At 44.2% G+C, this 25,412-nt stretch overlaps 1 protein-coding gene across 1 annotated transcript in view; it reads left to right on the top strand.

The window, feature by feature from the left end:
- Positions 1-25,412, top strand: part of ARHGAP22 (Rho GTPase activating protein 22) — a 63,137-nt gene that overhangs the window by 5,481 nt on the left and 32,244 nt on the right. The window contains exons 2-4 of the mRNA XM_054983966.1: positions 6,281-6,480; positions 11,667-11,754; positions 20,204-20,332. Of these exons, the coding sequence (XP_054839941.1) occupies positions 6,281-6,480; positions 11,667-11,754; positions 20,204-20,332 (417 nt within the window). The remainder of the gene's footprint in view (positions 1-6,280; positions 6,481-11,666; positions 11,755-20,203; positions 20,333-25,412) is intronic.

The following is a 25,412-nucleotide window of genomic DNA, read 5'->3' as shown; positions in this document are numbered from 1 at the left end:
CAAATTGGCAAGTTAAAGGAGCCTACAGTACTTGTTCTTGCAGCAAAAACAGAGCTGAATTGGCACTCTGCCCTCCGGACACACTTGCAAATGCAATCACACAAAGGGAGTTCCTGTGAAATCGGCATTCATGTGCACCAAGCAAGAACAGCCCGCACGTGAATTGAGGACCACACATACAATCTTGCACTTGAGCATCCCCAGGTAATTTGCAATGTGTATTTCCACTCTAGCTTGGACCTGAATGTAGGGTTCCAGCTGGGGCCTGGCATTCTCCCAGAATTGCATCTGATCAGTTGATTAGAGAAATCTGTTCCCTTGGAAGAAATGGAAGCTCTGTAGGCAGGGCTGGTATCAGGCAGCTGCCAGGGCCCATGGCTTCTGGTGGGGTCCACTGATGCTGAACTACCTTCCCTTGCACTGCCACTGTTGCCAACCAGCTTGCTTACAAGCAGTCCACCATTCATGCACCCAACCACGCACATTCATCTGTATCATTAGAGAATATGTGCAAGTGGTGCTTGCAGCTGTGAGCACGGGATGGAGGGGGAAGGATGCCCAGGCATATGGGTCCATGAGTGGAAAGGGAGCCATGGAGGGGGGCTGGTGATGTACAGAGGAGGGGGCCCTAGGGCATTCTCTTCCTGGCGCCTCCCCAAATCTGGAATCATCCCAGTTTGGAGGACAGGCTCTTTGTCATCACATCCCTTCTGAACGCCCTCCCTTCCCCCAAACTCTACGCTCCCCAGGCACGGCCTCCAAATTTCCAGGGATTTCCCAAGTTAGAATTGGCAGCCTATCTTAGGGCTACCTACTCAGTAATTTGTACTCTGCACATGGTTTTGGGTATCCAACCAACAGCAATTGTTTGGGATGGTGAGGGAGGGAGGTAAAGTGGTTAGATTAGAACCCACACTTCCCTCTGCAGAAAAGAACACCTTAACCACAAGATAAAATGGAACAAAGAAGAGGCCTTTGTGATCTCCCAGAGGCTGAATCCCACCCACCCCCAAGCATCAACTTATAGCTCCTGGCCACTCAAAGGGCCCCCTGTTGCAACTTTGGCTTGACATACAAGAAGGTCCAGCTTACCCGAATGGATAAGACCAGCAGTTGCCTGTAGACATACATTCTCCGCTGTGGCCCCCACCTTATGGAATGGCCTGCTTGCTGAAGTCAAGAAGGCGCTCGTGCTCCTGTGGTTCTGCAAAGTCTGTAAAACACGGTGGCACAGGAGATCTTTTTTATAAAAGAAATAGGGTTAACCTATAACAGAATAGTTTCGGAAAGCAATAAAGGGAAAAGGACTATGGATTATAGCACTGGGAGGGGCCATAGTTCAGCGGAAGAGCGTTTGCTCTGCCTCCAGAAGGTCCCAAGTGCAATCTCTGGCCTTTCCATTTAAAAGGATCAGGTAGCAGGTGAAAGTCCTCTTTACGAGATCTCGGAGAGCTGCTGCCAACCTGAGCAGACAATTACTGACATTGATAGAGCAGTTATCTGATTTGGTAAAAGGCAGCTTCATGAGTTCACTGTATACAGGATGCATTATCAGTTCGTGGCACGTACTATTTTGTTATCTCATCACTGTGTTCCACTGATATAATGCCCTTTCTTTTCATTATACTCTGCATCGCACCCGATCTGCTATGCTCTTTTAGATTTCAGTAATTCTAGTCCCAGTATATTGCTCGTTAGATGTCTCCTCGTACGGAATTTTATCGGTGACTCAGTAAGAAAGGTGGACTATGAATACAGTTAATAAATAAATAGTGGGCTTTGGGTAAAAAAGGTTAATAGAATGGTGATAGCTTAATCAGGATATCCACATATCTGAAGAAATAAGCTGTAAGTTAGAAAAGCTCATGTTTTTAATCAACATTGTTAGTCTTTAAGGTGCCGCTGGACTTTTTATTTTGATAGAACATCTAATAAGTCACTTCTAGGCAACTGTGCGGCTTAAATATTAGTTTCCAATGTCAATAAAAAGGCTGGATCTTGACTGGTAGGGAGATAATACGGGGACAAGATTTAATTCTGCTGGTACATCAACATTTAGGCCAATATTTATTTACCTCGTTTCTATTCTGCTTTCTCACAGATACTTTTTCAAATACAGAAGGATTTTCTGACAATCACAAAGACTTACACATTGACTTGTTTTTCCACTAAGTTGATTAGGATAACTACATGTTTATTGTTCTATCCAGGAGGCTGATCTAGTTGTGTTTGTGGAGGTGCAAGGCCTTTGCACAATTCAGCTCCGGTCCCAACATTGACTTGTTCCTTAGCCCAACTTGGATATACCACTTAAATTTTCTAATTTCCACCTCAGAAACAAGGATGACCGCTCTTCAAAGGGAAGGATGGCGGTCTTTTAATTTCCTTCTACTAAACAAGGAATGTGAGTACAAATCACAGTACCAAAAGGAATTTGGAGTAGACATGGGCATGAACCAGAAAAAAACTGAACCATGGGGTTAGTGGTTTGTGGGGTTTAAATTTCCCACAGGGAAATGGCCATTTAAACTGGCCCTTTAATACGAACCAAACAAACTAGTAGTCCGGTTCGTGGAAGTTCGTAAAAATGAGGTTCCACGAACCCTAGTTCGCGAACCCCGAACCGGTGTGGTTGGTCGGATTTTTTGGTTCCTATTTAGGTTCGTGCCCATCTCTAATTTAGAGGTGATAAGATCACATTAAGATTCTTCTTTGCATCACAATTTAATGAATGTGTCAAGTTAACCCACACTGAGTGACAACGTCACCTGTAAGTAATAGAAAAATACGAACTGAAAACTGCAGAAGCCTGAAAACAAACATGGGGGAAAGGGTGGGTTGGAAATTAATTGGTGCTGCTCCAAAAACAAGATCCCCAGTGCCTGGTGATAAATTCGGATGGGGAGAATTATCCTAAGCATATCTACTGTATTGTTGTCACCTATACAGAAGGGGGACTTCGTACTATATCTCAATAGCATTTAAAGCAACATCATCAAGTATGGAATTCACATCACATTCAAGTCAATGACAAACGTAAGTGCTTTCAGTTGGTCGGGATTGGACTCTGAACTGATAAACAGATGGAAATTGGCCAGGCTTCTGGAATGTTGGGGGTAAAAACCTAAGGGTTGCACCACAAACCAAAGTTTCAGACAAGGCAACAAAGACGTGTTTTGGCAAAACAGAGGAGATGTTACTTTCCATGGCCTCTGCAGAGCCATTCCCCATTTGTGAAAGGCACGAGCTAGCGGCATCATTAATTATTCAGTTCTGTTAATCTGCAAAATATCTGGTGTGCTTTGACTCCATCCGCTTCCACCTCTGAGGCACGTATCTTACTCTGTGGAAGCAGAGATGAACCTGAGAAAAGCATTGAGCCAAAAGACCCCCATGTAGACAGCAGGTGCTGGAATGGAAGTGGTGTATGCCCAACGCAACATGCTTTCTTTCTTTCTTTCTTTCTTTCTTTCTTTCTTTCTTCTTTCTTTCTTTCTTTCTTTCTTTCTTTCTTTCTTTCTTTCTTTCTTTCTTTCTTTCTTTCTTTCTTTCTTTCTTTACTCTTCTGACCTATGAGTCTTAAGTGGTGTTCATCAAATATAACTTAAAATATGAGGGAGGGAGGGAAGGAGGGAGGGAGGAATGAAGGAAGAATTCAGGTCAGAGAGGGTTAATATGCAAACTTCAAAAAGGCTGGTTTCTTATAAGTTGCCCGTATTCTCCCGGCCTGAAAAAAAAATTTGGCTAAAAACTATACATTTTCTACTCTTGAGTCTGCTAGCAGTTGGAGTTAAAATATCTACTGTAGATGCTGCCCAGTGTAATGTCAAGGAGTTGATAAATTTCTATCCCACCTTGTTGTATCAGGGGCTTACAACTAGATCATGAGTTACGGATTCGTTAGCACCCAAATCACAGCCGCAATATTTGTTTGAAAAAGGTGTACCCGAAACGCGGCCTTCAGAGACTGCAGAAGGTAGTGCATTTAATCTTGCAAGCAGCAGCTTGCCTTTGGCTCTGTTGCTGGGTAGGGGGGCATTTCAACCAGGCCTTGGCTGGACTAGAATGAGATGGCGGTTCTGGAAACAGTCTGAGGAAAGCGCCGAGACAGCATACCTGGAAAAGACAGTCATAGCAATACTTTAGCTTCTATATAACTTGGCACACATTCATATATATTATCTTAGCAATCTTTACAACATCCTTTCACAGTGTGCCAATAATTTTGTCCTCTCACTGAAGGCTGGGGGGGCGGTTTGAAATAATTGCGTATGTCTGTGTAAAGCCTTCCCCTCACACCATGTCCCACGCTGATATAACCTCTATTGTATGGGTTCTATGGGGCTAATTTAGGAAGCAAACTTTCATACAAATGTAAGTTAAGTTTTTTTTTTACCAAACCTTTTAACAATTAGAACAATACAACTATTTTTTTTCTTTTCTTTCACCAAACTCATAAGTGCAACAAAACCAGAAACTTCTGGCCAACAATGGTGATTTTCACATGTCTTACTGGCCATGCAAAATCACACAAAACTCCTGGAACGACAGCATCTTCCTGGCGCGATTTCCTGTCATTACTCTGGTTTGTGGCGCGATTCGCTCCACAAACTGAGTCACGACAGGAAATTGCTCCCGGAAGACGCCGTTGTTCCAGGAGTTTTGCGCGATTTTGTGCAACTGGTAAGATGTGTGAAAACGGCCAATGTCTTTGAAACCATGGTTGTTGTGGGTTTTCCGGGCTGTATTGCCGTGGTCTTGGCATTGCAGTTCCTGACGTTTCGCCAGCAGCTGTGGCTGGCATCTTCAGAGGTGTAGCACCAAAAGACAGAGATCTCTCAGTGTCACAGTGTGGAAAAGATGTCACATCTTTTCCACACTGTGACACTGAGAGATCTCTGTCTTTTGGTGCTACACCTCTGAAGATGCCAGCCACAGCTGCTGGCGAAACGTCAGGAACTGCAATGCCAAGACCACGGCAATACAGCCCGGAAAACCCACAACAACCATCGTTCTCCGGCCGTGAAAGCCTTCGACAATACGTCTTTGAAACCACTCAAGGTAAGCAAATTCAACTTGTCGGATCCCACCAAGTGGATCCTTTGCCACAAACCTTCCAGTTTGAAGCAACTGGAAACAAGGCTTCTGTCTTCTCCTTGCAGAACTGCAGCTCTGCAAGAATAATATGATTCTGAATAATAATACCCACTAATCATAACACACACAAACCACTTTTAGTCACTATTGTTCACATATAACGTGTTTCTGATTACCTTATTCAAGGGTGATAAGAGCCTGTAAAGTGTTACCAAGCTCCCAGCATCCAGCCTCTTCCTCAGTGGCCTGGCTCCAAATACTGACTTTGCCCTACTCGGCTAAACCAAATTAGTTCATGGAGATTACCCGTATAATAAAAAAAAGAAAAAAAAGAAAAGAAAAAAAAAGAAAAAAAAGAGATTACCCGGACAACACCCTTCCACTGATATGATCCCCAGCAGAGCGCAATACAGTCAGCCTCCTAGCCTAGAGTTACCAGTTTGGGGTCAGAAAGTTTTTGGAGAAATGGGGGTTGAGCCTGGGGAGGATGGGGTTTGGGGAGGGGACCTCATCAGGGGATAATACCATAGAGTCCACCCTCGAAGGCAGCCATTTTCTCCGGGGGAACTGATCTCTGCTGTCTGAGGATAAGTTGTAATTCTGGGAGGTCTCTGGGCCCCGGCTGGAGGTTGGCAACCCTATCTGCATGTCCAGAATGCAGGGGGTCAAGTGTGTACACCATGACTGGTTGCAGAGCTTCTGGGGATCCTGTGTTAAATAATAATAATAACATTTAATTTATATATCGCCTTTCATGACAACTTAACACCCACTCAGAGCAGTTTACAAAGTGTGTTATTATTATCCTCACAACAATCACCCTGTGAGGTGAGTGGGGCTGAGAGAGCCCTGAGAAGCTGTGACTGACCCAAGTCACCCAGTTGGCTTCGAGTGGAGGAGTGGGGAATTAAACCTGGCTCTGCAGATTAGAGTCCTGCTGCTCTTAACTACTGCTGCTTCCCAGTTCCGGCTATTATGCCTTTGGACTTATGTCACTGGAAGAGTTTTCTGTCATGTAATTTTACATTGGCTTATTCCAAATGTTACTCCAGCACAAGCCCATCGCATGAATAGCTCTTGAAGCTGTACCTGTGCGAGGGACTGAGATGGGAACCGGTGCCACTCGCATAGGAGAGGTTCCCACTTTCCTTGCACTTAGCCTGGGTTCTGTGCTTGTTTCCAGCCCGGTCCAAGAGTCTGGTGATGGGGGAGCAGCATGGGCTCCCCTTCCGGCCCTGTCCCCCCTGCCCACAGGAGCGAGTGCTGAAATGCGGCTGGCTGAAGAAGCAAAGAAGCCTCATGAAAAACTGGCAGCAACGATGGTTTGTGCTCCGAGGAGAACAGCTCCTCTACTACAAGGATGAAGAGGAGGCCAAGCCACAGGTAAGGAGCTCCTGTACTTTGGGTCTCCCTCAGAGGAGGAGCTACATTTGCTCCTTGTAGGCTGCTTTCACATGCGCCAGGTAATGCACTTTAGCAACTGTTTGCAACCATTGAAAGTACATTATCCGGCATGTGTGAAAGCAGCCTAAGTCTCCATTTCTGTTTCATTTGAGTCTTAACCAGGGAGAATGCAATCTCCACATGGATCAACTGATGCAGATTTTTCAGACTGAGCATGTGAAATCTTCCTCGGTGGCTTTTAAGTAGCTATGGCTAGAAAGCGATCTCTCAGACAACTCTCGTCTCCACTTATGGACAGGGCCGGATCTACGGCTGCCAGCACCCAGGGCAACCGAAGACTGGCCACTCGCGTGCGCCGGCGCTCCATGATGACATCACTTCCATGATGTCATCACGCAGGCCAGCGCATGCCGCCCCACAGCAAGCCAGCTGTCTGGTGGAAGCAGCGCGAGTGGCAAGCCGGCCACCCCCTGTCCTGCGGGGCAGGCAAATAGCACGGGCAGCCTCCCAGCCACCTGCGCTGCCTTTTGCCTGCCCTGCAGGACAGGGGGCGCACAGCAAGTGTGCCCCCTGTCCTCCCACCCGCGCGCTCCCAGGACTGGCAGCTACGCCCAGCGCCCCCTCTTTGGCGGTGCCGGGGGCAGACTACCCCCCCCCCATTGATCCGGCCCTCCTTATGGAAGGCCCTACCTTATATTAGAGCAAGGACCAGATGACCTTTAAAAATGTCCTGCTTTCTACGAGCTTATGAGAACTCCCGCCCCGTCAGGCAAGACAGTCTGAATTTCTCTAGCCCAGACAGCCTTAGCATGAAGTATCCTTGTCCATGTTAATGAGAAGATGTGGGACAGTCAGCCACTTGAATGACGTGAGAAGGCTACAGGACAGGCTGAAATAATGGCATTAGGCCGATGAGTCAGACTTTATGCTCCGTTTGCAAGTGCCCTGCCGCTCTGCTGTTGTCATTTGCATCTGCTGAGTTAAATATTTCCTGCTCTGAAAAAGGAATTGAAGCCTAATTGGTTTACATTTTATGCCAGCTGCCCCCTTTTTATTGCTACATCCCTCCCCCTCCCCAGAGAATGTTATTCGCAGCAGCACTTCCTAAAGGGGAGGGCATTGATGTGCGAGTGGGAACACTGAGAGTTGGAGAGCTGCGGTTTTCCACTTTCGAGCCCAATCCTATTCAGAGTTACTCCAGTCTAAGCCCATTGACTTCAGTGGATTTATACTGGAGAAACTGCATGGGTGAACTGGAAAGATGATGGACTTAGCTGAGATGGCCAAACTTCCAGCGTTAATTGGAGACAAAACGCTTTCTGTATTCATGGCAAATTGGAATCCCTTTATGGACTATCCGTGAGAGACAAAGAAAAATGAATTAATGATTTGGGGGGATGATTTTTAAGTATAAGGATTTGGGATATCAAGAAGATGAGATACAGAAAAAAGATAGATCTCTTCTGACAAAGAGAGCTGTGGTTCTCGAAAGCTAATGCTACAATAAAGTTGGTTAGTTTTAAAGGTGCTACTGGACTCTTCTCCGGTAAATATTAATTAGACCACAAACTGATTGATACTAGAGGAAGAAGTGTTGTAGGAGAAAAACTGTAAAGGATTAATATGATGCTTGTTATGCTTTTTACAGTTTTCTTTTTTTACTCTGTAGATTGATGTGTAGGCCACTGTTGGCTCTTTGTAGTTGTGTTTTTGTTATGTTTTACTTTCCTTCTTTTGCTCTATCTTTTAACTTTTCCACAATAAAAATAAAAAAGAGAGGGGGGGGAGAGAAACTCTGCATGGGATTGCACTTTTAATGTTACATAGAAGTCAGAAGTCAAGACATGCTGTACCAACCAATCACCTCTTTAAAACCTGGGTTGTTCAAATAATAGACAACGGTAAGCCAACAGAATTAATTCAGGGTCGTTCTCAATAGCAACGTAAATAGAAGCTCAACTGTTTCTTAGCTAGGATTCTCTATTGTTAACAGTGCAATCCTAAGCAGAGTTACTCCAGTCTAAGGCCATTGATTTCAATGAGCTTAGACTTGAGTAACTCTGCTTAGGATTGCACTGCATGTCTGTTTTACTATTTTTATTTTAATTCTTAAATTTATCGTCTGCTCTCCCCGCAAGCAGGCTCAGGGCAGATGCCTAGCCTGAACATAAAATGCATCATTTACATTTTAGCATATAAAACTTAACAAATTAGCACATATATTTATAGAATTTAAAGGTATAAATGCCTAAGGGGGAGATCCTGAGAGGGTCTACTCAGATGTAAGTCCCAGGTTATTTAGTGGGGATAACTCCCAAGAAAGTGTTTTAGGATTGCAGCCCTAGTTTCTACAAGTGAAACTGCAAATATTCCCAATACTTGAAAAAGAGCTGCAAACTGCTGAACCTGGTGTTACCATAGCACATTTTTTGCAGTTCCAGAGGTAGGAAAATAATAAAATAAAAGCTGAAATTAGAAAAAGCAGTTTTGTAGTGAACAAAACAGTGTATTGTTTGGACCAAAAAAGTTTTCTTCCATTGCTGATGCTGTTAGCCTAGGAGTGGGGGAGGGCAGAGAGACAGTTCTTCCTTTTCATGGGCAGATCCCATTAACAGCCAGAATGGGAGAAATGTAGAAAGCACCAGAACATAGTGAGGAAACAGCAATATTTGAGTCCAGCAACATCTTAAAGACCAACAGAATTTCCGTTTCCTTCTCCTGTGACATATTGTAACAATTATAGAAGTTGTTCTTTTTCCATTTTTTAAAATGGAAGGGTTTGGATAAGCATAGGATAAGTTGTAAAAAAATCTTTGCATCACCAATGTTCACCCTTGACCTCTTATTTTTCATCATGATTATATGGCGGTCATAACAAGAAAAGCAGAGAGAAAAAGGTTTGTATTTCGTTCAAAAATTAAAATGAATATGGATGTATTTCCTGATTCCAATACTTTCAATTAAGAAACTGTATAATCAGAATAATAAATAGAATACTAAGAAACAATCTGACTATCTTTCCTTATAAAAGGCAAGCCGTATTGCTGACGACTCACATTTTATCTTGGTGCGCCTGTCCAGAAGCACCAGGATAAAATCTGAGTCATCACCAATATGGCCTTCAGAGGGCACCGGTGCCATAGGAAGGCCAGGCAAGTTGTCCCGTCCCTCTGGAGGGCCCCACCACCGTGGGAAGGCTAGGCAAGCTGGCCCGTCCCTCCAGAGGCTACTGCTGAGGCAGCAAGCCCAGAATTTCAGCGCTGTTTTCTAGGGCCCCCTTTTTAAAAAATGGGCTTTGTTGCTAGTGAAAGGATATTGTCCTATAATAGGTCATCCAATTGTCTTTTATAATGAAAATGCTGTAGTTATTAGATCTAAAGGAAATGACTTTACATTAAAATGACTTAGAAAAATCAGTGGAGGAATACCTCTGGATGACTGGCGAGAGATCATTAAAAAAGAAATCATAACATCATCTTGCATATCCTTAAGAAAAACCAGACTGTTTCCACACATTCTTAAAGGGACAGCCCATTCACCGAACGCTGCTGGCTTTTCCCCTTCACTCCACACGTCTCCGATTTCAAAACAGTAGCAGGCCGTTTGGCTTCCATTTTTCCAGCTCCTTTTCTGAGAATGCATTTCCCGGGTTTCCCGAAAAGGTGCTGAAAAAATGGAAGTTAGACAGCCTGCTACTGTTTTGAAATTGGAGATGTGTGGTGTGAAGGGGAAAAGTCGGCAGCGATCAGTGAGTGAGCCGTCCTTTAAAGGATGTATGGAAACAGCCCCACTTGAAGCTTTTGTGCTGCTAGAATCTCTTACTCTTTCTAGACTGTGACAGAGTAAAATAGCAAAAGAGACAAGAAGCAGGCTGGTGCTCACTTTGCTTTGGAAAACCTGGAACACATTTTCAGAACATGCGTTGAACTTGTCTCAGAGTTAGAGACATTCAGAGGCAAAACAGCTTTTTTTTTAACAATCAAGGGTTGTAAAAAGACTGCAAAAGGCCTGGTTATGATAATATATTTTCCACTGGGATTTATGGACAGCTCCAGAACTAAAGATCGTCATTACTGACTGGTGTGTTTGTCAATCACTGAAGTTTTGCAAACGTGAAAGGAGTCTGAAAATAAACAGGAAATCAAAACCTGTATGATAAAATGGAGGGAAAATTTTGGAGAAACTATTCCGATGAACACACGGGAAGATCTATGGACTAAGGATATAAAATTTACAGCCTGTCAGTTGCTAAGAGAAAATTGGTATAAAATGTTTTTTAGATGGTGTATCACCCCTAAAGACATTGCGAAACTTACTAAGGGCTATAACAAACAGTGCTGGAAATGTCAGTGCATGGATGCAACATTTGACCATATGTGGTGGACTTGAAAGAAAGTGTGAAAATACTGGGTAAAGATACATGAAGATATGCAGAAGATTTTCAAACAAAGATTTGAGTTGAATCCAAAAAACATGTTATTAAACAGTCTACCAAATAATCTCAGAAAAGAGCAGGGAGACATCTTTCATTACATGGCGACGATAGCTAGAGTGCCTCTCCTGAAATGTCGGAGTGGACAGACAAGGCCCATAGATATGCCTCAATGGCCAAATTAGCTGTTTATGTGCATAATAAGACCAATAGCTGAATTTTGGGGGAAATGGAGGGATTTCTTTGAATACTTAAGCCAGAACTAATATTAAATAAGGTAACTTAGCATAAAGATAGAAGGATGATACACCGGGAATGATTAGTAAAATAGTTGATATTAAATTTTGTGTAAGTATCCAAGGAGAGGGAAGGCGATTTATCACACAACTAAGTTTTGTTATTCAAATTCCTTTTGCTATATTTTTACTAGTTTAACCCAATCAAATGTAGTGCTTGTGTTAAGCTACAAATTAAAATCAAATGTACGATCTGTATAAGTTCGTGTAAGTCTCACGTTAATTTCAACTACTGCCTGAATAAGCTATATAATGTTATTCTCTTATCTCCTTTTTAAATAAAAAATTCTGTTCATTTAAAAAAGAAGAAAATGAGCAGGAGGAATAGCAGGAAAGAAAAAAAGTAGGTGCCTAGGACAACTTCTGAGGAGGTGCTATTTCTCCTACGTACCCAGATGCTCCTCACTCTCCACTGACAGTTTCCGTGTTGATTTCAGGGGTTCATCTCGTTGCAAGGCGGGCAGGTACATGAAGTTGCCCCGAATTCCGAGGAGCCAGGGAAGCACCTCTTTGAAATTGAACCCGGTAGGCCTTTCTTTCTTTGTGTTGCCTCCTGTTGTGTTCCTGTTTCCTGCGACCACCTTGGAGGACTGGCTTGCCAACCCTTGGTTGGGGCCCAGAATTACAATGCAGACTACACAAATCAGTTCCCCAGGAGAAACACAGCTACTCTGGAGGGTGGACTCTATGGCATTATGCCTCCCCCCCACCCCCGTCACTCCAGGTATGTCCCAAGCTGGAGCAGGCAACCCTGAGGGCAAATGATGTAACCAAAAGGACCCCAGTGCAATTGATGTCTGGTTGAGGAAGGCATCTGTCCTGGCATGAGTAAAATGTGAATGGATATTCTTCCTGTACTGTACTATGAAAATAACCTGCCTCTCCAAAGTCTTCAGAGAGTGAAGTAAACTTGGGAAAGAATATCATTCCAGAAGTTCAGTGCTCTCCTAGGAACCAAGGCAGACGTTCAGATTGAATTTTTGGCAGTGCAAATGCCACTCATAATATTGTGCAAAGTTTTGGGGGAATTGTAGTAAAGCTTAATAGCTGCCATGTAGGTTGGAAAGTTCAGATTTTCCCCACGTAGCAGCTATTTCCTATGGCAGCTATTTCCTCTCCCCCACCACTAGGAGCTTTAAAAAAAAATCAGCAAATGGGTGTCTTTATATCAATATACATAACAATATATTTAACAATATATTTAATCTCTAATTTTCCAACTGTCTTTTTTTCCTTTTTTTAAAAATGAAATATCTAGCCCCTTCCATTATGGAGATATAAAGGAAAAGACATTTCTCTTCAATGCAAGAGGCTAAAGACTTACTTTTAAAAAAAAAATGAAGTGAGGATTCCGAGAACCTAGTTCGTATATAATTTTTAATGTAATACTTCTTAAATAGCTAACAACAAGTTAGCTATTTAATATTTCCTGGATTAATTATGTGTAGGAGGAAGTGTAAATACTTGTAGGCGGATTCTGTCTTGGAATCTGAAGTTCTAGTACATTTAAAAAATAGACCATCATTCATAAGATTTGTTCACTCCAAAATCTGATATTCTTTGAGCATGTATATTTAATCATTAAGGTTGCACTCCTAAGAAAACTTTCCTGGGAGTAATCCCCATTTAACAAAATGGGGCTTACTTCCAAGTAGACCTGCTTAGGATTGCACTGCATGTTAATTTTCCAAATCTTATTAAACCATTCTAATCTTGATTTTGTTTCATGTTTCCAATTTATTGCAATACAATGTTTTGCTGCAGTCAGCAGATATAACCATCTCCCAATCTATGTCAAGTATTTCATTTTTTAGAAAGCACAATAATATTACTCCAAGATTCACTGGCAACTTCCAGCCTGTAATTTCAGATATCTGGCCAAACTACCATTTCCAAAGCTTGAATTTTAGGACGCGTCCAGAAGATGCATTTAAAACCTGCTCTATTAACTTGCCACCTTCAAAAGTGCTGTAAGTGAGTGCAACGCATTTCTCACGGAAGTGATCAAGTTGTTGATTTTTAGATCAATTACAGAGGCAGGGCTCCTTGATTGTAGTAGGTTCTGTTAAGGTTGGAGGGGGTTTTATGTGTCATCTAAGGTTGCTAATCCCCTCTCCCAGAGGAAAGATAATCCCCCACTTCCACCTCTCGTTTCCTGCCACTGCTTGGAGGTTTTTGCTTTGCACTGCTTGGAGGTTTGACAGGAGAAAAATGTAAAACAAAAATGATGTGATAGCATTTACTTAGCTGGACATTTGTAATACAGATGCGACTTCCTGATGATTTTCTTAATGTTACTGTAATTAAAGGAGATGGCAATCCTTGAGCTAGTTCACGCTCCTAATGAAATTCATAGAATCATAGATGGTACCCCAAGGGTTACCTAGTCCAACCCCTTGCACAATGTGGGAAATTCTCAGCTCCCCTCCCCCCTCCGCTCCCCCAGTGACCCCTGCTCAATGCCTAAAGGAAGGCAGCAAAAACCTCCAGGATCCCTGGCCAATCTGGTTGGAGGAAAACTCTGACCTGACCCTGTCATGCCTCAGGCGGGGTAAGCCACCTTACGCTGCCACCACTCTGGGATTTAGGGTCCCTTGGGAAGGCCCAGAGTGCCCTCCCAACCCTTCTGACCTCTGTAGTTTGGCCAATAAACAGGCGTGAGGACCCAGCAGAGTAACAACAAACAAAAGGATTTATTTACAAGGAGGTCAGTTAATATCAAACAAACAAAGAAGCAAGGTGCCTTAGCAACAATAGATGGGTGAAAGCAAAATAAACCAAAGGCCCTAGTGCAAACTGAACTCACTGTCCCTCTGTCTGCCAGGCCTGTCTTCTCACCCTACCTGGATGAGGGTCTCTCTCCCTAGCAGAAACCTCCTCTGGCCTGCTGCTCCCTGGGAGAAAGAACACAGGCCTTTTCCCTCCCAGACTAGGGCCAAGCTACAAATGAGGAATGACACAGGTTGGACACTTGTCAGCTTCTCTCAAGTTTTGATGGGAAATGTAGGCGTCCTGGTCCTGCAGCTTGGCTCTCCGACTGCTGCCCAATGGACTTTTCAACTGTCACTTGTCCAACATTCCGCCAAGCTGCCTACATTTCCCATCAAAACTTGAGGGAAGCTGACAAGTGTCCAACCTCTGTCATTCGTCACTTGTAGTTTGGCCCTTAGATAGCACCAGCTCCCTGTGTTCTGATTGGCCAAAAAGGGCACCAAAACAGCCCAGAGGCTCCTGGGAATTGTAGGCAGGCCCACTCCCACTGCTAACAGGCTTCTGAGGCCTTGCTAGGCCTTCCTGGCACAGCCAGATCATGCCAGACCGGAAAGTGGCAATTGGCATTACCATGGGTACATAAGCAAAGGCCACAAGTGCCAAGCACTGGCTCATTCCTTCCAGATTGTGAAAATCTTCTCAAGTTCATACTGAGTCCTAGAATCGTCATTGCCAACAGATGGCCATCTAGCCTCTGCTTAAAATCCTCCAAAGAACTGAACTAGCCATTTTCCTCAATTTTGTCTCTGCCCCTGATTAGTACTTTTCTTGTTAATCTCTTCCTTGGCTGATTGGAAACTGGAGACTACAACCTACAGGCAATCCACTGTTCAGATGGTTTGGACTGCTCTTTTATTATTGATTACTGTAGGACGGGAGGTGATCTTATTTTATTGAAATGCTTTGGAGGAGTGGTGGTCTTGACCCAGAAATGAGCTATAGGAACATGAATATTACTCCCATTCTGGAGTCACTCCATAGGCTACCTATCAGGGCCAAGCTACAAGTGAGGAATGACACTCGAACGGCAAGTGAACAGACTCACATGTATTCCTCCCTGTTCACTCGCACACCACTTGCCCTCCACTCGATCATGTAGTGGAGTGCAAGTGAACAGGGAGGAATACCACCTTTCACAACCTGTATCCAACCTGTGTCAGGAGTCACTTGTAGCTTGGCTCTTCGTCTCAGACACAGTCCTGTCCTCCCCTCGGCATCTTGCACAATGTATGCCGGACCTGTCTTGCAATGCAGTGCCATCTTTAGACAAGACTGATAGGTGGAATCTCTCTCTCCTCTCCTACCAGAGTTCCTATAATAAAGAACTCTCATTTCTTTTCTAAACCTAAGTCAAGCCTCTGAGCCCGTGTACAAGCTCAGGTTCAGTTCATCCATAATACGCTCGATAATGACTAACAATTAGTCCATCCCACTGTACAGCAAGGATAAGGTGATGCCTCTCGTTCTGCTGCCCCCCCTCCCCAACCTGTTTGTAGCACGGGCAGCAGAGGAGGAAAAAGATGTTCGAGCAGCCCCTTCCAAGGCTGTGCTGTGGGGAGAGCACCCTCCTGCCACTCCCACTAATTAATCAGTTCCCCACATCCCATGTACATCATGAAGTCGTTTGCAGCCTCTATTCCGGGGCATGAGCAGAAAACTTGTAATTGACTGAAGTGAGCTGTCACAGCCCAAGCCCTGGGGTATCATCTGGGATAATTGGGACACTAAGTGCCGGTGAATTTACTTGCATATGATGGCACATTCTGCTCGCAGCACCCACAAAAGGGTTCTCATGGAGCTGCCGTGGATTGCATTGACCAGCGAACATTTGCTCCCAGGGTTAATTAACAGACATGGGGGATAAGCTTTAGTTGGCTTTCTGTTGTCGCCTATGTGTTATATCAGTCTGCATTCCGGCTCAAGTGACTCACACGACACCTGTCTTGGGTTAGAAAATGGCCACAACTTTATTGATTACAGCTAGATGGAGCATTGGCCCGGCATCTGGGCACGGATCCCCGTTGGCATCGGGGGCCATCCTGCCGACCGGTGCATCTTCCGCCAGTCCCGTGCTGGCCCGACACAGCAAGTGTCATCCCCTGCCAGCACATGCCAGGCGGCCTTCTCCTTCCAATCCGTCGGGGTGAGCAGACCCGTGGCCCACTCACCCTGTTGGGATCCGGCCCAATGCCACAAACCCGCAGGGATGTTTTGCTGCTCTAGACCCATCTATGGATCTTGCCCCTGTCCTTGCTCTCCACTGAGCAAAGTGTGAAACCTTCCTCCACCCTAAGAAGGTTTCCTCCAATTTAAGTGGCTCTTGCACTGGAAGAAGAGCCACTTAAGTTGGAAGAAGCTTCCACGGGCTGGAGGAAGGCTTCTTGGAGGATAGCTGGATCCACCCCATTGCAAGTCAGCAGCTTTAGAAGTGGGGAACTTGCAAGAGAGTCACTTCCAGGGCTTTTTTTCTGGGAAAAGGTGGTGGAACTCAGTGGTGGAACTCAGGACTGCACAATGACATCACTTTGAGTCAGCTGGAACAAGGGGGGAGTTTTTAAAGTTTAAATCGCCCTTGGCGAAAATGGTCACATGGCTGGTGGCCGTGCCCCCTGATCTCCAGACAGAGGGGAGTTTGCCTCTGTGGAGATTTAGATTTAGATTGCCTGCGGAGGGCAATCTAAGCTCCCCTCTGTCTGGAGATCTGGGGGCGGGGCCACCGGCCATGTGACCATTTTCAAGAGGTGCTGGAACTCCGTTCCACCGTGTTCCTGCTGAAAAAAAGCTCTGGTCACTTCATTTTCCCTTTATCTCCTTCTGGCAGTCCCCATATCGTCTCCTTGCTTCCTGCTCTCTGTCCCCCCAACCTATCTTTTATCTGCTCTCCATCTTTGACTCTATTTATTATTTACTTCATTTATACCCCACTTTTCTCACCAATGCAATGCAAAGCAAATTACGCTCGAGTTATGATGTATTAACATATGCCTTCTCTTAGAGATGAGCTTTAAAAATAAATCTTCCAGAGTTAGCCAAATAGAACCCATCCTAAGGTGAAGTGGGTTAGGCCAATCACCTCTCATAACGAAGTTACTTTGCGCATAAGGAAGGGCCAGAAAGTTTTTTCTTTATGGAAGAAAGCACATAGGGCCTTACTGGCAAACACAACATCAGATTCTAAAAACCTACAGGCAGAAGCCACTATACCAGAAACAGGTAACTTTTTATGGTATGCAGTAGCCTTGGGCGTCAAAGGTGCTTGCAACATAGGAGACGTTCCTCTTTTTCAGGTTGCATGAACAGAACCTGCCCTTACTTGGAGGGATAATTGGAGCAAGTCCTAAAAGCAATGGCATAACATGGAGGCTGACTCCTGGCTTCCCCTTTGGGTGACAGGCTTGTAGCTATGGCAGACTTTTGCCATTTTAAAGCGCTTGAGGACGGAGCATCCAGTCTGACCAGCTGTGTGCTGGGAATCTGATTTATTCATTTATTTTCATTATCTAGAGTTCATCTTTCTCACTGGGGTGCAGCATGGGGCATCCAAAAGGCAATGCCCTAAAATCTGGATTGTAGAAATCTAGAACAGACTAGAAATCTATAAGCTGTACTGAAACAAAAGGGTAAGATTTAACAGGACGTTAAACTATGCAAAAATTTCATAGTAGGATTCTAGTTACAACAATAGGTTGCCAGATGGTTACAACAAATAAGGTTGCCAGATGGTCAACACATACAATCCTGCACTTGAGCATCTCTAGGTACTTAGATCCAGAGGAGTTAGCCGTGTTAGTCTGTAGTAGCGAAATCAAAAAGAGTCCAGTAGCACCTTTAAGACTAACCAATTTTATTGTAGCATAAGCTTTCGAGAATCACAGTTCTCTTCGTCAGATGCATGGAGGGCCCTCTTTTTGATCCAGGTACTTAGTAATGTGTATTTCCACCATTACAGTGAAATCCTAAGCAGAGTTACTCCAGTCTAAACCCATTGATTTAGACTGAAGTAACTCTGCTGAGAATTTTATTGTAAGTCTCAGATTCCAGAGAGGGACTATAAGAGAGTCAGAGAGAGAGAGAGAGAGAGAGAGAGGTCAAGACCTATGCACCCTCCTTTCCAGGGCTTTTTTTCAGGGGGAACATAGGGGAATGGAGTTCCGGAACCTCTTGAAAATGGTCACATGGCTGGTGGCCCCGCCCCCTGATCTCCAGACAGGGGGGAGTTTAGAATGACCTCCGTACCGCTCAGCAGCGCGGAGGGCAATCTCAACTCTCCTCTGTCTGGAGATCAGGGGGCGGGGCCACCAGCCATGTGACCATTTTCTCCGAGGGCAACCCACTGAGTTCCACCACCTCTTTTCCCAGAAAAAAGCCTTGCTCCTTTCCATTGTCCCTTTGTAGTGTAGATTGCTGCTTGTTGGCACTTCCTTTCTTCTTCTATCTTCCCTTTCCGCCCCACCTCCATCTTGGAACCATGAGGGCAGGGAATGTTTCCCTCTAGCCTGGAAGATGGCTCCTTATCTCAACACAGCTGACCTGGCCACCTGGATCCATGCTATGGTAACATCAAGCCTTGGCTATTGTAATGCACTCTACATAGGTCTCCCATCTAAGTTAACTAGGAGACTCCAAGCGGTCCAAAATGCTGCAGCTTGACTGTTAGCAGGTGCAAGCAGGAGCATGAACATCACTCCCATCCTGCAGTCACTCCATTGGCTACCCATTAATTACCGTGCTCAGTTCAAGGTATTGGTTATCACATACAAAGCTCTTCACAGCCTTGGCCCAGAATCCCTACGGGATCGCCTTATGTCCCTCCGCGACAGCTTTGCTCACCTGAACAGGGTCTCTTGCAGGTGCCAGCCTGCACATGGGTGAAATCAACAGCCACCCGTACACGGGCTTTCTCTGTGGGTGGCCCCTACCCCGTGAAGAGCCCCTACTCTCCTGTCTTTTCACAAATGATGCAAAATTGAATTATTCAAAAAGGCTTTTTTACTCCGATAGGAGGGAAGTACTGTAGGGAGCGGGGCTCAGATGCTTCGCTAATGAGTTAGGGACCATAGACTCCACCATTATGTTGCCTTGCATATTATATGTTGCTTTGAACATGTACTCCTATATACTACCTGTGCTTCACATTATCTAATGTCAGTCCTAGAATTGCTTATGTTTTGTTTCAGCATTTCTTCAACTCTGTATTGGATCCTTGCTAATGTTGTCTTTGCAAACTTGTATTTATTTACCCTATGCCATTGTTTATGGAAATGTCCTTGCTACTGATTGTACTAATCTCACACTACGTAATCCGCCTTGAGTCTCAGTGAGAAAAGTGGACTATAAATGACATAAATAAATCTCCATCCTAGCTTTGATAGATCGCTTAAAATGTTCTCTCTTCTTTCCTATCCTAAGTGAAGTTCCTTGCAACAAAAGGCTCATATTTCTCCTCTAAAGATAAAGCAAGCTCCACATTACCTTATTTTCCTTTGCTGCACCTACTAGCCACTCTGTCTATAAAAAATAACTGTCCCATCCTCCCCTTGAATGCTCTCTTGCTGTTTTTAGCCCTGGGTATAAATCTCTCCACCAACCAAATGTATCTGATGTAGTGGGCTCTAGCTCACATAAAGCTTATGCTTCGATAAATGTGATAGTCTTGTAGATACCACAAGGGTTATATTTTCATAAAGGTAATGTGGAAATCAGCCCTTAGAGCTGCAGCTTCTCTGTCATCTATCACCTCAGCCTATGGCTACAGGAGAATGCTTTTAAACATGTGCAAAGCCACTGATTCCCTGTAGAGCCCTCCCAGGTTTCTATGGCTGTGGGAAGAACTTGTGGCCAAGAAGAGCAGGTACCTGACACTCTTGCACATGGTGTCTCTCTGTTGCCATTGCATTTACTGTATTGACAGCCTGCTAGAGAGACGGTAAAGTTTTGTACTTACTTAGTAACTGAGGTCCCTGACATGCATAGCCCAAGAGAGCCTGATCTCGTCAGATCTCAGAAGCTAAGCAGGATCGGCCTTGGTTAGGAATTGGATGGGAGACCTCCCATGAAGACCAGGGTTGCAGAGGCAGGCAATGGCAAACCACCTCTGTTGGTCTCTTGGCATGAAAACCCCACCAGGGGGTCTCCATAAGTCAACTCTGACTGAAGGGCAGGATTTCATTCATTCAGTAACTGAGATGTGTCTTCTTTCCAGGCGGCACAGGAGACCATGATAAGATGCCCTTCGGCCAGGAAGCCTTCTTGCTCATGGCCAGCTCCCAGAATGAAATGGAGGATTGGGTGAAAGCTATCCAGCGGGTTATTGGGACACCCATCTGTAGAGGTACTGCTCATCGCTCTCATGTGCATAACCTAAACTGCTTCCGACAAGGTAAACCATACTCCTGTGATACTCATGCTTGAGTTGCTTTCTCAGGATCAGGCTAAGGCTTCTCTTAGGTCCTCATGCTGGTCTTTATTGCAATGCAGTTAAGACTGTGGGACTCTCCACCGCCAGCGTGTGTGTGGCCAGGACTACCATCTGGGAATGGAGTGAAGAAAGCTCTCTGCAGCAGAAGTCTGAGGGCCAAGCTACACATGACGAATGACACTTGAACAGCAAGTGTATTTCTCCCTGTTCACTTGCCCTCCACTCAATCCACTTGCCGTTCAAGTGTCATTCGTCATGTGTAGCTTGGCCCTGAGTTCTTATTTAGCACAGAATGTTTCTTTCCAAGGAGCCCTCTCCCAGTGAAAGTGAAAAAGGACTGGCACATTCCCTTATTTGCATATCATACAGAAAACGAAGAAGGAGGTGATGCGGGGGCAGGGGGAGCAATATATTCTCTTTTAAGTACCCTGTTGGTCGAACATATGTACACACACTGCACCTGGTTTTCCGTTGGCATATTCTCTCTGAATATGAAATTCCAGTTTGCTTCTTTGGCTGAGCCATTGGTAGATCAGCTCTCCCTGCATTCGTCTTAATAGCCTTTTAAAGCTCTCTTGGCAGAGGCCCACCACCTTATCATGGGGCAGCAAGTTCCATAAACCAATTGCCTGAATAAGTACCTCTCTTAAATCTACTGCCCATCAACTTTGCTGAGCACCTTTCCTGAATTCTAGTATTTAAGGAGAAACTCTGTAAACTTTCTCTGCCCCGTGCCTTATTTTATAAACTTCTACCACGTCTCTTCTTAATCACCTCCTCCCCACTGCAAAGCACAAAGTCGCAAATATTTTAACTTTTCTTCCAGGTAAAGATGCCCCAACCCTTTGATCATATTTTTTTGCCCTTGTCTGAATCTTTTTCCCAGATGCTTTTTGGAATAGGGTGAAAAGAACTGTACATCCTACTGTAGATGTAGCTGTTCTACATTTATATAGGCAGTATGATGCTGTCTGTTATATCTTTATTCCGCTCCCTAACATGGGGTTGTCTCTTTTTGTCACCATTGCACACTGTCAGCTTTTCCATAGTGCTGTGTCCCATAACCCCAAGATCAATTTCTTGATGTATCATAGAATAGAATCATAGAACCATAGAAGGGGCCATACAGACCATCTAGTCCAACCCCCTGCCCAGTGCAGGATCAGCCTAAAGCATCTCTGACAAGTATTCATCCAGCCTCTTCTTGAAAACTGTCAGTGTAGACTGTCAATGCAGACCAATGCATATATGGAACTGGGATTTTCAAGGGTGGGGTGTATAACTTTACTGTGGTCACTTTATACTTATTTACTTAGAACATCATTTTCCATTTTTTAAAATCTGAAACCTTGTTCCTTTCATTGCTTACCTATGGTTCCTTTCCTTTATTTGTTGGCTCATTTGACCAAAGGTCTCAAGCTCAGAAATTAGAGCACACATATCTCCAATTTAAAACAACCTACAGTAGTACATAAATACAGAATCAGTTCAACAAAATCATTATAAATCAGCATCTTAATAGGGTATAAGAGCAGAGATAATATATAAATTACATAAAATATGTATTCAAAATAAAATATATAAATATATATATTTTTTAAAACCCAGTGCATTGAATATGCATAAAACAGGTAGGGAACGATAAATACAGGCTTCTCCCATTCATTTCTAAGTAATGCAACTGCTTCTGATATGGAGATCAGTTTGCTTCTCTTAAGGAAATCAGTTACTTCTGATAATGAGATAGAAGCAAACTGATCTTCATATCAGAAGCAGCTGTTTGCATCTACTCCTCCCTCCCCTCTCCTCTTCTATATTTGACCAGTTTCTTCTCGCCCTCCATGCATCTGACGAAGAGAACTGTGATTCTCGAATGCTTATGCTATAATAAAGTTGATTAGTCTTAAAGGTGCTACCGGACTCTTTGATTTTGCTACTACAGACTAACACGGCTAACTCCTCTGCATCAGTGTTGTTTAAGGGAGTTTAATATTGTTAGATCCCAAGTGAAAGGGTGGAGCTTACTCGTCTCGCGTGGGCTAGAGTGCTGGCCTGGTCTAGATTGATCACCCTCGACCTAATCAGTTTCATTGCTTCATTGGAGTTTATATTCTTGAGCATTGGTGGTGAAAGACCAAACAGGGTAAGTTTGTAATCTATATATCTTCCTCATATGCGTCTATGGCTGTCTTCCTTTAATGATAATGATAATGATAATGATAATGATAATGATAATGATAATGATAATGATAATGATAATGATAATGATAATGATAATGATAATGATAATGATAATGATAGATTTATATACCATCCTTCAGGACAACTTAACACCCACCAGTTTACAAGGTATGTTATTATTATCCCCACAACAATCACCCTGTGAGGTGGGTGGGGCTGAAAGAGCTCCTAGAAGCTGTGACTGACCCAAGGTCACCCAGCTGGCTTCAAGCAGAGTGGGGAATCAAACCCATTTCTCCAGATTAGAGTCTCACGCTCTTAACCACCACACCAAGAGATCTTCTTGGGCGTTAGGTGCCAAATAGTAGGCCTTCATCCTAAATTTGAAGGCAACGAGCCAGGCCCTGGCCTCCAATGAGCATTGTGCAAATTCTGCTCTAAGCACAGGTCCAGCAACACAGTTAGGCACTCCCGCCGTTCGACATAAAAACCAATGGAGTATGTAGTCTAAGGATTTGGTAACTTCCTTTATCCGTATAGCAGCCCCAAACAAACTCTGAGGAATTATTTTAGCATTGAAGGCTGTGATAGCCATTGTGACCACCTTTTGAGTAGTGGAACCTAGAGATGGTCACGAACCAGAAAAAACCCGAACCATATGGTTCGTGGTTCGTCAAATTTCATGAGCCACGAACTTTCACAAACTGGCCCCTGCTTCGCGAACCAGTTCGTTTGGTTCATGAAAACATCACATCCAGGTCAAAAAATCATCACTTCCGGGTCAGCAGAAGATCACTTCCGGGTCAGCAGAAGGTCTGCAGGAAGTCCATCCCCTGTTGCCTAGGAAACTGATTGATTGGCACCAGACTGTCTGCAGTGACGAATCAAAAAATGAACCAAACCAAACTAGCCTAAAGTTCGTGGCGGTTTGTCAGAAATGGGATCTGATGAACTGTAGTTCGTGAACCACAAACCGGCCTGGTTCGTGCTTAATTTTGGTTCATATTTTGGTTCGTGCCCATCTCTAGTAGAACCTTAGAAGAGCTTTTGAGTTGGTTCTAGCAATTTCCGTTGCCATATTAATATGAGGTTTCCAGGACAGATTATGGCTAAATACCACTCCGTAGTACTTAAACTGAGTTACCTTCTCTCTTTGTCCTCCCTTAAAAGTCCATGTCCTATGGCTTGAAGAGGATTTTTTTTTAAAGACCATAATGTTTGATTTATTATAATTTATGGAAAGTCACTCTTGAGAACAAATACATTTAGTATCTTGCGTAGACCCGCTTCAGTCCTGGACAGCAGCCCTTGTATCATCTGCATAGAGAAGGACTGGAATTTCGTATCCAATCCAGCTAACGTAGGTGCGTGGAGTTCTGATTTTTGTATGCAAGGGATCTTCAGAGGGGCTAAAAGGCAAATCTTGCTTAACACCCTTAGAAAGGTGAACATTACCGGTAAGTTGCCCTTTGGGGCCACAGCGAATTTCTGCAGTAGTGTTCTCATACAGCTTAAAATGAGCCAAAGAAGCCTTTTATCTAACATCGTTCTGGTCCATAAAAACTGCATATATGCGACCTCCTGAGAATGAGGAATTCTTCTCCGCAATATAAGATAATAAAGAGTCCAGTAGCACCTTTAAGACTAACCAACTTATTTGTAGCATAAGCTTTCGAGAACCACAGGTCTCTTTGTCAGATGTATCTGACAAAGAGAGCTGTGGTTCTCAAAAGCTTATGCTACAAATAAGTTGGTTAGTTTTAAAGGTGCTACTGGACTCTTTACTATTTTGCACTAACACGACAAACTCCTCTGGCAATATCAGACAGTGATCAAGAAGTGAGGCACCTCTCCTAAATCCAGCTTGTTCCGAATACTGAGAACTTCCATGTGATCATGACAGCCATCAGACAGACCACAGTCAATGTATTGTCGAAGGCTTTCACGGCCGGAGAACGATGGTTGTTGGGGGTTTTCCGGGCTGTATTGCCGTGGTCTTGGCAACTACAATGCCAAGACCACGGCAATACAGCCCGGAAAACCCCCAACAACCATAGACCACAGTCAACCTGCTTGTTTATATGCCACTGGAATCCACTTACCTGTTTGCCTCAATAGTCTTATCTGAATTTTGGTTCCAAAACTGCACTGAGCAACTTTACACCCAGGGCTTTTTTTCAGCTGGAACACGGTGGAACGGAGTTCCGGAACTTCTTGAAAATGGTCACATGGCTGGTGGCCCCGCCCCCTGATCTCCAGACAGAGGGGAGTTTAGATTGCCCTCTGTCTGGAGATCAAGGGGCGGGGCCACCAGCCATGTGACCATTTTCTCAGAGGGCAATCCACTGAGTTCCACCGCCTCTTTTCCCAGAAAAAAGCCCTGTTTACACCAATGCAGTAGCCACTGGCTGTTCAGGCCCATGGCCAGGTCATGCCTTGGTGAATAAGCTATGTTTGCCACTTATGTGTTGCAGTCTGGCTGCTTAGGTACCTATATAGTCAGTGTACAGAATTTTCGTATTCGTCAGGGAAGGCACATCACCCCCAGGGTCACAGATGGGGTATTAAAGTGGCATTGTTGAGCACAGAAGAACCTGCAGTTTGGCCCATCTTTAACAGGCCCAGCTCAGCAGCCATTAACCATCATACCGTGATGCCTCCATACGGGATATGGAGACAGTACCTAAGAAGTATGTCTCTTATCAGTAAGTGAAATCTTTTTTATTTTTGCTTGCTTTTTAATGATGTGTCTTTTAACTCTTGCAGACAGCAGTAGCAGATGGGGTGGTTGAGGTGATTAGGAAATAGGCAT

This window comes from Eublepharis macularius, chromosome 6, assembly GCF_028583425.1.
Source record: "Eublepharis macularius isolate TG4126 chromosome 6, MPM_Emac_v1.0, whole genome shotgun sequence".
Classification (NCBI taxonomy): domain Eukaryota; kingdom Metazoa; phylum Chordata; class Lepidosauria; order Squamata; family Eublepharidae; genus Eublepharis; species Eublepharis macularius.
Note: the sequence above shows the minus strand (reverse complement) of the source record. Positions and strands in the feature narration are given on the sequence as shown.